Source organism: Erigeron canadensis, chromosome 5, assembly GCF_010389155.1.
Source record: "Erigeron canadensis isolate Cc75 chromosome 5, C_canadensis_v1, whole genome shotgun sequence".
Classification (NCBI taxonomy): domain Eukaryota; kingdom Viridiplantae; phylum Streptophyta; class Magnoliopsida; order Asterales; family Asteraceae; genus Erigeron; species Erigeron canadensis.
In genome coordinates this window covers 35,998,728-36,012,863 of record NC_057765.1, presented here as the reverse complement: position 1 = coordinate 36,012,863, position 14,136 = coordinate 35,998,728, and the positions used below count along the sequence as shown (strand labels likewise).

General features: G+C 29.9%; 1 protein-coding gene across 1 annotated transcript; it reads left to right on the top strand.

Annotated features, from left to right (window-relative positions):
- Window positions 1–11,855: 11,855 nt before the first annotated feature.
- Window positions 11,856–13,261, top strand: LOC122601699 (glutathione S-transferase T3-like). Its single transcript, XM_043774439.1, has 2 exons — window positions 11,856–12,090; window positions 12,432–13,261. Exons 1-2 carry the CDS (start codon window positions 11,856–11,858, stop codon window positions 12,692–12,694), a joined length of 498 nt encoding a protein of 165 aa, XP_043630374.1. The 3' UTR covers window positions 12,695–13,261.
- The last annotated feature ends 875 nt before the right edge of the window (window positions 13,262–14,136 follow it).

Sequence of the window (14,136 nt, the reverse complement as noted above, 5' to 3'; positions counted from 1 at the left end):
AAAATCTTTGTGTGGGCCCAAACGAAAACCCATCCGACTTGTTGAGTCTGTCAAACATAGTCGGTCCCTTTATTTAATATATAATCTATTTTGTATGTATATGGTGAATATAGTGGTGTGAGCATAATCTTATTTTATATTGATAGGTTAGTTGTGATGTACTGATGTGTGGTGTCTATACAAAACCTCATGTATAACAAAACATGCAATTCGAAGATAAAATTTTTTTTTTACTTTATAAGATTTATGTCTGTTCTTTCTTGATGGTAAATAAGTAGGTAGTTATAATGGAGAAAACGCTCCTTTTAATTAACGTTAAGTATAAAACCGTTATAAAAGTGAAATATTTTTTGACTTAATTATCTTAATTTTATTTATGATGATTAATAATTTGGTTTCTTTTATAAAATTATTTCTAAATTTTATTAATTAACTTTAAACAAACAAAATGTTAAATATTAAGAATTATTATATGTTAAAAAAGTAATTTGGTTTGGTTGTTAATGGGAATGTAAAAATGAAGTTTGGTTGGGTTAGATAGATATAAGAAAAAAAATTAGTTTTTTAATGAACAGTATTGTTGAGTTAGTTTGTAAATAGGGATAGTCTTACCGCCTTACCGGCTATAGGTATATTACCAATTTCGTTTGGCACTAATCCATGCCTAATCGTATCTCCATGTTGTACAAAAGAAGGCAAAAAGTACTCAACTCTCTCCATTCTATGGATTATTTTTTTTCTCACACGCACCATAAATATCCTCTCAAAACCATCGATATCCAAAATCTAGCAATAAATTAATTTCTTTCGGTAAATGATATATCAATTTAAAATTCTCTTAAAATCAGAAGATAGATTTCATTAAATTTCTTTCTTAATCTTGTCTTTTAATTTTTTTACTATCTTATGATTAGGAAGAATTTTAGTCTATTCTATTTATAAAATTAATCATTTTCCATTTCTTAATTTATAGTTTAAATATTGTAAACTTCGAGTCGCTAAAGTGCAGTTGAACCACTTTTGACCCGTTTTTAGTTTAATAGTGTTGATTAAACAAACCAAACTCTACTTGGCTTCCTCTTTTCCAATTGTGTTTTAACCTAGGTATATGACCCATTTTCCGAATTCAGCTAATCTCAGGTCAACCTACCGTCTTGCGGGTGATTTGGAATCATCACGATAAACCTATGTGGTGATAAGGGGTAATTTTTTTTCTCCTATAATTTGATATTGAGATTTGAGACCTTCAAGCATTTTCACCTTAGAGTGAAACTAGAAAAAACATATGTCCAAGAAAACACCCCTTTCGATGTTATACATCTTTTAGTCCGTATTATTATAACGGGGGGATGTTTTGGTTTTTTAGAAACAAATACAATTTTTCCTTACATATAAACTTTGTAACTTCTAATTTCAACCATCCATATCCAAAACAATCACTCTTCTACTTTTAAATTTTATTCAAACCCCATTAATTTCGCCCAACTATGTCGTTACACGGTGATTGTCGTTTCAAGAAAAAAATCTATATTGTTTTCTAATAGGGATAAGTGCACCGAAATGTATGTAACTATGACCGAAAAGTTATAGTATGCACGAACTCTTAGAAACTTCTATTGTATGCACAAACTTTGTCAAAATGTTTAAATCATGTAACATAGTATACGTGGCACCTCATATGAGCTGTCAGGTGTAAGTTTTTAATTGGTCAGTCATAGTTACATGATTTAAACATTTTTACAAAGTTTGTGCATACAATAGAGGTTTTTAAAAGTTCGTGCACACTATAACTTTTCGATCGATCTTAGTTATCTACATTATGACGCACTTATCCCTTTCTAATAATGGGATTAGTATTACAGAACGCAGTCAACTTTCCACAAATTGTCATAGTGTGTATCAATCTTCAATCATGTGTATTGTATCTAATGAACTTTCAAATCATGTGCATTGTATGTATCCGACCAATAAAAAAACTTACAAGTGGCAACCTATATGGTTGCCACGTATATGCGAGTACCTACAATGCAAAAGATCTAAAAGGTTATTACATACACTACACATTATTGAAGTTCAATACATACTATGACAATTCATACATAAAGTTGTTTACATTTCAATATAATAGTCCCTTTGATAATTTAACCTGATAAAGGTACACTTGGCTTCACATATCAGGGGTGTTTGGCTTTGCATTTTCAAAACAGATTATGAGTTTTCAAAAGAAATTTTGCGTTTAGGAAAAACATGTAGGTACGTGTTTCTCAAAAACTGCATTTTCATAGCAGATAATTACTTTTTCATCCAAACATTTTTTTAAATTATTTGTTTTTTACAAATACAATAATCAAATAATCATTTCAAAACGTATCCAAACACTCTCATAGTGGGAGTAAAGTGAAAAATCTTAAACTTCGGTCCATTGGGCTGGACTTTGTTTATTGTTTAAAATGAACCATTGGGCTTGGGATTTGTAGTATTATAAGTACTCCTATCAAAAAATCTAAATGAGTGTAACATTTGTTTAAGTTTCCCGGGAAATACTTACATTTAATTAAAAGTGTTAGTACTTAGTAATATAGGTTATTTAAATAGGGATTAGTATTATGGAATGTAACAAACTTTTGAGAATGTTTATAGTGTGAAATAACTAAAGTTGTGTTAATTGTATGATCATCTTTAAATTATGTCTATACTCTATCGTATGTAAAAAGGCATACGTGACAACCATATATAGTTGCCACTTGTTAGTTTTTGATTGGTCAGATACCTTTTTTTACATACAATAGACATAATTTAAAGATCATTACATACAATGAACACAACTTTAGTTATTTCACACTATAGGTATTTGTCCAAAGTTTGTTACATTCTAGGATACTGATTTAAGTAAATTACTTATCAAGTAAGTAATTTTTGCTTTCATAGGCGGATAAATGACTAATTTCTTAAATGACTGACTATGAAGTTATACATGACAATATACATAATGTTACTTAATGGAAATGTGTTGTTCGATGATGATGTTTGAATTTATCTGGTATAGAAACATTATTGTAAGAATATCCTTTTGGATAATATAATTTTAACAAGCTTTAAACACTTTTACTAAACATATTTGATACAAAGAAATATATTACAAAACAAAATGTTGGTTTATCTTGATTCTTAGAGTAATAGTAACAGTTAATAATTCTTTGTAAAAGGTAAAGAAAAAAATAAGTCAATAAGACTTAAAGCATGACTTATTGAGTTTGGTAAAAGGGCATAAAGGACTTAATGGGGCTGGTCTGAGGCTCTGAGCGACTGAGTCGTGTTGAGGATCATTAGGTAATAAATTATGGATTGAGATCCTCTATTGTTAAAACTTAACTTCACAGATAAAGTTGTCATTTGGACTATTCGATTAAAATCAAAGGTTAAGATTCAAAAACCATATTTGAACCTTGACATTTGATTTTAATCTAAATGTCAAGATATTCTTAACTTCACTTATGAAATTAAAAATAATTTTAAAAGATCTCTATCCAGTTTATTAAGTAATTTGTAGTTTAACTAATAATTTACATTTCAAGTGGTTGAGGTGAGATACCTACTAACTTAAATAATATAAAAAGATCACAAGTATATATGTGTTCTAGCTACATGCGACAAAATATTAAAGTTGCATGTTGGGTCGTTAGGTTTTCTCTCACTATGATTTTTCTTTTGTGGGGAGTGAAGTCAACTGGATGGACTAGTGGTTCGTTGGCGATCTCATTTAGCCGTTAAAAAGAAGGTAAATATGCATAAGGTCATATAAATTTATCAATCATTGTATTTCTTGATGAAACTTTACAAAAAAGAAAAATAATAATAGAAAAACTGGGTAATAATTGAACTTCATAATGAATCTTCAATCTTCAAAATCACCTAAAAGAATGAACTATAATACCATTTGTACAGACAAACATTGTCATAGGTTTTGTATTGTTGGTATACATTAAATGAAGACATATATATGCACTTGGTGTGGGGTTGGATATATATCAAGACTTCGACCCTTTGATAAGTAGCAATACCATGCCAATTATTTAATTTGATTCTATTTGATATAAAATTGCCGTAACTTTTTCTTTTTCAAACATTAAATTTGACTATAACAACTTCACACAAGAATTATCATTTTCAGACTAAATTTGATTAGATGTAATGTAATGCATGGTATCAAACAAAGACGGGTCATCATATTTGAATTCATACAGATTAGAGATGTTGTGATGTTTGTACTTTGTAGCGTTCAAATATTTTCTTCAAATGAGTGGCAAGCAAATGTTGATAGAACAAACGAATCGTAAAGTACATCTATTTAAGGCATGAAGTATCAAATTAAAAAATGTACGAATATTATTTTATTTTGACTAAGCCTTTACATGTAAATACTCTATCTATATTTACTCCATAATAACCAAAAGTTGTCGGTCACACTTAATTCCAAAAATTGATGAACATATATGATTCTGTTCTTTTTTGATAAAAGTTTCTAACAATAGATAATGAGAAAATTTCATATATGTCAAAATATCATATTTGTCCAATTAAATTTTAAAATATCATATATGTCATTTATAATACATTAAATATCAAATATGTCATTATTAAGTAAAATATATCATATGTGCCCAAATACATTTTTAAATATTATATATGGAGTCATTATTTTCGATATATGTAACATATCAGTGAAGTATGTTGAATATTTCAAATTTATCATTAAAAATTAAATTGCACTTATTCTCTTTTTCTTTAATTCATGAGTTTTTATTGCATCAAATGTTATGGAGCTAATTACTTGTGCAAAAATAAAAGCATCAGATAGTTAAGTCACTTACAAACCAAGATTGCAACACTTAACTATATATTATGAATTGAATAGAATAACGGATTTAAGAATATCAATAAAACTAATTATGTTGGTAACATTGAATTAAATTTACACGGTTAGAGGAAAAAACATGAATTGAATTATAAAAGCAAAGAGAAAAAAATGTGTGTAACTGTCATTTCTAAGTATTTTATTAATAGTTTTAAAGATTTTTTATGTTTTAATTTTGGCTAAATTAGTTTAATCGGGCATATTAGATATATTTAAATGACATATTTGATATATTGATAGATTATGAATGTCATATATGATATTTTATTATTCAATAATGACATATTTGATATATTGATAAATTAGAAATGACATATATGATATTTCAAAATTTAATTGAGCAAATATGATATTTTGTGACTTACCAATGACATATATGAAAATTTTCCAAATAATCACTTGCATAAATAGTTCTTATATGGGATTTATTTTAAGGTACTTTGGTTGAAAATATATATGTTCTTGCAACAGATCTTTTAGCCAACTATGTATTTTAATTGATTTTGGATAATGATATATATCCCTAACTGATATTTCTAAAAAAAGGTCTATTCCATGATACATGTTTTTCACTCATTCTCTATCATCATTTTTACCTTTGATCTTGCCACATGCCTTGATCTCTTTATTAGGCATATTTTTAAGCATACAAATTAGTCACATTAATCATTTTCCATTTTAATTTGGAGGTGTCACAACTCACAAGTGATGCTTAGTAGCGTATCAACTCAACTATGCTTCGGATTAGTAAAAATGTACCATGGACGTGCAATTTTAGTAGATGAGATGTTATTAAATATGTATGTCATATATGAATTGAGATCTTCTAAAATTTAACTTAATTTTACTAATAAAGTGAATGATCACATCAAGAGATTTAATAAGTGTTTGTACACCAATCCGGACTCCTAGAACGAGTGAATGGGGTTGAATGTGGTTATAATCTGGCGATTCCTTACGGTAAGGTAGAGCCTCTTCTACGCCAAATGTGTATGTGTTTTTCGTGTCCTCTTGGTCGATCACGTCCTCCCTTTTTTATAAGGGGTTTGTGACTTAACCTCCACGAGAATAATGTGATATGGTCTCATCTCTTCCATTAAATGTTAGCATTGGTGATAATAACATATCTTTTCCTTTGTTTATCGAAGATTAGATCATCCTGGGTGTACTCTGCGTGCTATCGACTGGGTGGATACGTTATCAATAAGGATACAAGTAAAGTACGATTACAGCTGGGTGAAGGCAATCACTATTTTTGAGAGTGATAATTAATTTAAAAAATGATAAATTCTCTTAATACTTAACCTAAAAATCCTCCTAAAACTATAAGAAGGTGACATGTGGTATCCATTAATTTTTTTTTTTAATATTTTCTTCTGATTTTTTCACATGTCATCATCTCATGGTTAGTTTGATTTTTAGACTATTTAATTAGGAGAATTAATCATTTCCTTTAATTTAGTGATATTGTTTGACTGGTTGAAAATGATTCAATTCGCAACAAAAACAAAATAATAGTTACATACTTAGTATAGAGTTTTAATCCGCTCGTCTTGTGACAATGTTTCTTACATTCATTGGGTACCCATAAATAAAAATATGAAACAATGAAATGAAATGAAAACTCATTTCAATACTCTCACTAAGGTTTACATTCAACATTACCCGATCTAATCAAATAAATTAGGGATTAAATATTGTTTCGGTTGAAAGGTATGCAATTTAATCAAAGAGGTTTATGTATGATAATAAAAAGAGTTTCAGAAAAGCCTTAAAATTACAAAGTGTGGCAGTGATTTATTAATAAAACAAGTTATAATAAGGTTGTTTTTTTAAAGTGAGTTTCGATTCAGACGTATTAGAGACAATTTTAACTAGAGATTTTCTAGACCTCCAACCCTTTCTTGAAAAATTCATTTGAGATGAGAACCCCAAGACTCGAACTTGAGACCTTGGGTAAACTCACCTCACATGGTGGATTTAGAAGATACCCTAAGCACTAGGGTTTAACTAGTGGTTAGTAAGGTAACAATAAGTGAATTGTAATGTAACGAAGTATGGGTTAAAAAGTGTATTTATTTATTTATTTATTTACATCGATCATAAGACACGGATTAATAACGCGTTCGTTACAGCACCGTCGCCATATACTTTTGTCATTTTGACTTTATGTTCTCAGCCTTGATTTCGGTGCCACTTACTCCCATGTGATATCGTGACGTCATCTTAACCATGTCGCATTCAATCTTTTCTTAAAAATAAAAATAATTTATTAAAGTGAAATCGAGAAATGCAATATGTATATCAAGATTGTAAAGATCAATCTACATACCGGGTGATATATAGTTGAACTGAAGTATAGTACATTACATGATTGATTTTTAAAGAAGATCCAGTCTATCTAATACTGCGTAATATAGAAGTTTATAAAATAAAATGTCCTATAACTTATAGGGATAAGTATCTTATAATGTAATAAACTTTGAACGAATGTCTATAGTAGAAAAAAACTAAAGTTGTGTGTATTGTATGTAAACAACTCAAAAAAATGTTTATTGTATGTAAGAAAATGTATTCAACCAATTAAATGCTAACAAGTGACACCTTTATATGGTTGTTACGTATGTTTTCTTACATACAATAAACATTTTTTTGAGTTGTTTACATACAATACATATAACTTTAGTTATTTCCTATTATAGACATTCGTCCAAAGTTTGTTACATTCCAGGATACTTATCCCTAACTTATAATATATAGTTATAATATATAGTTGATCATTTAAGCATGGGTATTAACTGTCATAATCAATATAAATAATTTTTCATGAAACTTATAAGGTATAAACACGATAACTATGGTTTCATTGGAGTGCTTCAATAAAAGTGACATTTAGTCGTATGTCACCAAATATATTTTTTAGTGTTGTATGATATTTAATATTAACAAATTTAGTTATATATTACCAAATATACTTTTTAGTGTTGTATGATATGTAATATTAACAAATAGATGCCAGAAAACATGATGTATGATATTGATGTTTTTAGATAAGTAGCATTAAGAAATAGATGCCACCAATCTTGATTGTGATCATGATTTGTTTTTTCTCTCGTGTTATTAAAATTATTCAGTATCTTATTGTACATTATTTGTAACTAGATCGATTTGCTCAAATTACTTTGTTTTTCTATGATTGTGTATATAATAACGATTGAGCCTAAACGTTTTTACCGGATTTTTAGTTATACTTAGGGTCTGTTTGGCAAGGAGATTTTAGGGGCTTTTAAGGGCTTAAAAGCCCTTAGCTTTTAAAAATAAGCTCCTTTAAAAGTTATAGTCCTGTTTGGTAATACATAAGAAATCAAAAGCCCCAGCCCAAAAAACTCCAAAAAGCCCCAAAAGGTCTTTAAAATAAAAGCTCGCAGAAAGAGAGTTGAAAAAAAAGCCCCAGCCCCTAGCCCAAACCTCAAGCTCTAACCTTAAGCCCTTAACTACAGCCCCAGCTCCAAGTTTTTGTACCAAACATACCCTTAGTAAATAAAGTCACTTAAACAGTTAAACGTGAGTGATTATTTTTTATTTACATATTATCTTTCATATGGTATCATATATGATATATCATCTTGAAGCCGATGATTCTTATCCGAGTTTCACGTTCACCATACAACCAGATTGAAAATTCGGGGTGTAAAATTTGGAAATATATCCAATTTGAAATCTAGTTGTAATTTGTAAGAATGAAGAAAGCATAAAAAAAAAACAAAAGAATAGTCATTATGACGGTGGTGTCGGTGATCCAAAACTTGTCCTAATTTTCTACATCTAAAAATTTAGTGAAAAACTTAAAATACTTGATTATGAAGGAAAAGGATGAGTTTAATATATATTAAATATTAATCTAATTTTAATCAATTTAATTGTTCATAGAAAGGGATAAAGTTGTGGCTCGTGGCATTTAACCCCATGTGATATTCCCTTTCCAGGGACATGTTATCAATTATTACAGACCCTCTTACAATGTTAATTAAATTCTAAAGTATCTATAGAATAATCAAAACACAGTTTACTAGCCAGATTAATTTTCAAATTTAAGTAAAGCTTTTCACTACTTGATGACTCGTTGACTAAGAATTTAGATCGTATCTTCTTCAAGTGATCAGTACGTTTTATTAATTTCATCTTGTATGTGCATCATCATATTAATATTAAGCTATAAAAGAAAATATTGATGACAATTTTAAAGATTGTTATTATTTAGCAGAATAACTAAATTTTTATTTATAAATAACTATTTTTTTAAAATTTTTTATAAATAAAATATAAATTTTAATGCATTCAAATAAATAATACTGACAACCATAAAAAATATCATTAATTAACTTTATTAGTATAACTTTTTACATCTCATCTTTTTCATGATTCTATTTTTGACAGCAATTAGGTATTGCTGTTGTTTTGTATAGAAAGACATGTATATATCCATGAAAAATGTTTATTTGAAAACAAAAATTTTTGTGAAAATTAGTCAAAACATATTGTGGTCTAAACCTAATTAACACAATGTGTTTTCTAAAACACATTGTGTTAAGTTTCAAATCAAAGTGTGTTTTTGATAGCGTGTAAAAACCAGAAAATAACTGGTCAAACATACTGTGATTTGAAACTAAAACACATTGTATTAAGTTCAGATGACAGTGTGTTTTTGCCAGTTTTTTAGTTTTTACAAAAATTTTAGTTTTTAAATGATCACAACCCAAATATCATTCATATAAAAGAAGAATAAGGATCCTTTAAAGTTACTTTCAACGAAAATAGAGCTTGAGAACAATTTAAAAGATCAAATTTAGCAATTAATTTATGTCACTTTGTGGTTTTATGCTGTACTTTTTCATGTTTAATTTCAAGTAGTTAATAGAGTAAATTTTTTTTTTAACGATAAATTTGGGCTCAGCGGCATGCCTCTTCATATATCCAACTCCAATTCCAGAGGAAACCCATTATGGGAAAAAACCTTTGTCTCTATTCCTGTGAGCATTTTGCTCACACCAGGATTTAAACCAAATACCTCTCAAACTCCACTATATACTAATCCATCTATTGATGATTGGTTAGTAAATAGAGTAAATGATTTTAAAAACAAAAAGATTGATAAAAATAAAAAAGAATAAAAATAGAAAGGTTGATAAAAAGGTAAAAATTGGATGTAATCCTTCACTTAAAGGATCAATCAGACCAAGAAATTAAGCATGAGTCACGTGTTCGTTATTTTAGGTATTTGTAGTACTTGATAGAGATTTATGCTTTTTTGGATTATTTAAGTGTTTAATTTTCCCAATAATGATGTTTTTAACCGATAAAAAGTAGAAGTTGCGTGGAATATACATGAAATCAATGTATTATTGTTACGTGAAAAACCATTTACCTCCTCTTGAGATGTGAAGTAATTTGTGAAACCCCAAATTTACCAAAAAGTAATTATTTCTTTTATTACGTACTAGTTGGATTGGATTATTGCTCCTCCACTAATCCCACCTTAACAACCGCAATTCACATTGCCGGACTTTTATAATTTTCTTCTACACTCAAACATTTTGTCAATTTTCTTTAAACATATATAGTGGTAGTTGTAACATATGTATGTGTCAATTGACATATCGTTGACATACATTTTGCAAAACACTAAAACGACTTGCACCTTATTTTTATGCCTTTGTGTAAAATATATACTCCGTACGTATAAAATAAGTGACATTTTCTTACAGTAACGTCTGTAGGAACAACTTTAACAATCATATATATCGACACGTGTTAAAAATTCCTCCCCGCACCTTTTGCTTTAACACAAAACAATGGTGGATATTTTTTTGTACTTTCATTTATTACAAAGACTTACCCGGCCTCTACTCTCGAGTCATGATTACATGACTTATACTTTTTCCCAGCATGATCGATATGCAAGAGAAAACCAATAGTTATTGAATCAAAATAAAAATCAAATTAAACATTTGGGACATTAATAATAAATAATAGAACCCCACAACAACTTCGTATAAGTTGAGTTGTCAAAACCTTGGTGGCCAATCCTCAACAAAAGAATTTTCTTTTTCTACTGAAACTTTTAAGATACTCCGTAATATCTTGAGGTACCTAACGCAAAGGCTTCTAAGGCTATCAGAGCAAAGAGTTTCTTCTACACTTTTTTCTTGAGAACCCCTGGGAACCCCGCGAAAACCCCGTCTACATTGCCCCGGGTGGCGTTTTTGGAAGAAAAGAGGAAGAGAACGGCACGAGAAGGACGGGGTGAGTTTGAGAGTCTCAAGGCAATGCAACGGCTTGTTTGACCAAATTAATACCCAAAACCTTTTTTCTTTTTTTTTTAATCCTTTTTAACCCTTCTTTTCTCTCCTTTTTCCATCTTTCTCATTCATCTTCTTCAAATCCCACTTTTTCTTCTTCTCCAAATATCCTTCTTCTACTTTCTTTCTACAAAATTATATAACAATCACAAGATCTAAAAAAAGTATGTATCCATACTACAATAACCCCAATTTTCGGCCACAAACGCCGACAAATCCGACATCTACACCCGACATTAACGACCTGAAATCTTCATAATAATCCCGGGTTTATTAATATGGTAGCTAATATGAATATGGGTGCTCCTATGTGTTCCGGATTCACCCCATGGGTTGGTTCATCGAGCCAAAATTTCAGATGGGCAGCCGTTCTGTCTTCACCGGGAACATGTTTGGTACATATAGAATTTTTTTTATTTCGGTTTATATATATAGATATATATTTTTTTTTTGGGTTTATATATCAATATATATATATTTTCGGTTTATATATAAAGATATATATATAATTTTTTTGGTTTATTTATAAATATATATGTATGTATATATATTTACGGTATATGTATATAGATTCTCAAAGAATGGTGTCGACTCCACTGGAAACTCCTCTTTCGACACAACCTCCACCGGATTTTGAAACGGTTCAAGAAACCCAAGTTCCAATCCCGGATCCGGCTCCAACAAGAAAGAAACGATCTCATGCAAATAAGAATCCCGATGAGCCGCAGGAAAAGCCGAATCAAATTAATTGGTCAAGGGAAGAACAAATGGCGTTGGCGAGAGCGTGGCTAGAGGTGACCGAGGATCCCCTAGTTGGTAAAATTTCCTGCCGGTTTTAAATTTTTTTTTTAAATTTCTGTTTTTTTTAACCTACTGTACTTTTTTTTAACCTACTGTACGAAATTTTTTTATAAAAAAAAAAGATTCTGTTTTTTTAACTTGTTCGTTTTTTTTTATTTTAAAATGTGGTTTTTTTTTAAATAGCTCGTTTTTAAAATTTTTTTATAAAAAACTGTTTTTTTCTTTCTTTTTTAAAAAGACTGTTGTTTTTATGTTTTTTATTTTTTAAAACTGTTTTTTTTTGTTTTTAACAAAACTGTTTTCTATTTATTAAAAAATATATATACTAAACTAAAACTTTTTTATTTGTTTTGTAGCTAATTATCAACGGGAGACAAAGTATTGGTCCCAGATTAGAGAAATTTTCCATCGCATCATGAACAAAGGCGAGTACCGTATGCAAGATTCCATCAATTCCAAGTTTAGGAAATTGCGTTTGCAAATTTCTAAGTTTCATGCGATTTACACTCATTGGACTAATCGGCATGTTAGTGGAGTTACCGAAGCCGACATCCAATCGAATGCCTTGGCCGAATACAAAGCGGATATGGGGGCGCCTTTCAATTACATGGAAGAATGAGTGTACTTAAAGGACACTTCGAAGTTCCATATGATTCGCGATTGGGATCCTCTAACCACTCAAGGTGCGTCGAGTAAAGTGTCCAAGACTTCCGCTTCCGATTCTCCGAGTGCTCATAGTTCGGGATCGGAAGCGAGAATTCATATTGATTTAAATGAGGTCGAGGGAGAGGGTGACACTAGGGAGGTGCGGTACACACGACCTACGGGTCGGGACGTGACTAAAAAGAAAGGAAAGGCGTCTTCGTCCGGTGGTGGTGGAAAGTATACCACCGATTTTGGTGATTTGACCGATAAGTTGGAGGGTTTGATAGGAGTCGGGAAAGAACGGACCGAGTTTAATAAGGTTCAGCTAGTTATTCAAAAGGAAAAGCTTGAAGTGAGAAAACATAGGCAACGTAATGAAGATTTGGCAACTTTGGCGATTGACACTTCGAACCTTCCCGAAGCCGACCGAGTTGCGATTGAGGCTTGGAAAGACGAGATTCGTTCCAACCTTAGGAAGTAGTGTTTTTAGTTTATTATGTTACGTACTTTGTTTGCTTTTTTAGTTTTTTAGTTTATTATGTAATGGTTATTAGTATTTTATTTAGTTTGGTTACTTTTTTTTTTTTAGTCTGTTAATCATTTTAAGTTTATTTACCAAGTAAACAAGTTAAAATTATGGGGGGTTTAATGTACATAAATTACAAAAATGACAAGTCAAAGTAAAATAAATAAATAAAAAAATAAAAAGTGGGGTTTCTTGAAAACCCCTTGCTCCAAAGTTTTGAAGGCTCCATGGTGACATCTTACATGGCAAGAAAAATGCTAGTTTTGGGGTTCTTGAGAACCCCTTACTCCTAATAGCCTAAAACGATGATATGGATACCTTGATCAAAGCATATTAATTAATTTTTCTTTTCTTGTTTAAAGGAGACTGGCAATAACAACATGTCAACATCCATAAATTAACCATATATTTTACTTAGTATTTATTTTTTCTTGTTTAAAGGAGACTAACTATGAATCAGTTTGTTAAAATTTTACCTTTTATATTTATTTAACTTTCATAGCAAACAAATTTTAATCTTAATGTAATTGAGTTCATTAATTGTGTACTAGCTAGCTAGCAGTCAATCTCAACCGTCTAAATCACATTTAACAATAATGTTGGTTTGTTATCCCAAATATGCTAGCTCTTGTGTGACCACTCGGTCATATCCATGAGATTTAAAAAAGAGTAGACTAGCATGAAAAAGAAAGCGATAACACAAACATCAAACATGTGCAATTGTTATTGATTGTTGGGTTGTTGCAATTATAGATTTGTTGATTCTGAATTATTATCACACTTTTAACATTTTAAGTGGAATTCTTATCACTTCGATCGGGTCATGACTTAAAGCTACTTTTTAGGAATTAGTTGTGATATAGACCACAATTATGTTTTATGGGTTTTAA

Coding starts and splice junctions, on each gene's coding strand:
- LOC122601699 (XM_043774439.1), top strand. CDS start 11,856: ATGGTGTCGACTCCACTGGAAACTCCTCTTTCGACACAACCTCCACCG. Junction 12,091..12,431: donor GACCGAGGATCCCCTAGTTG/GTAAAATTTCCT, acceptor TTTGTTTTGTAG/CTAATTATCAACGGGAGACA.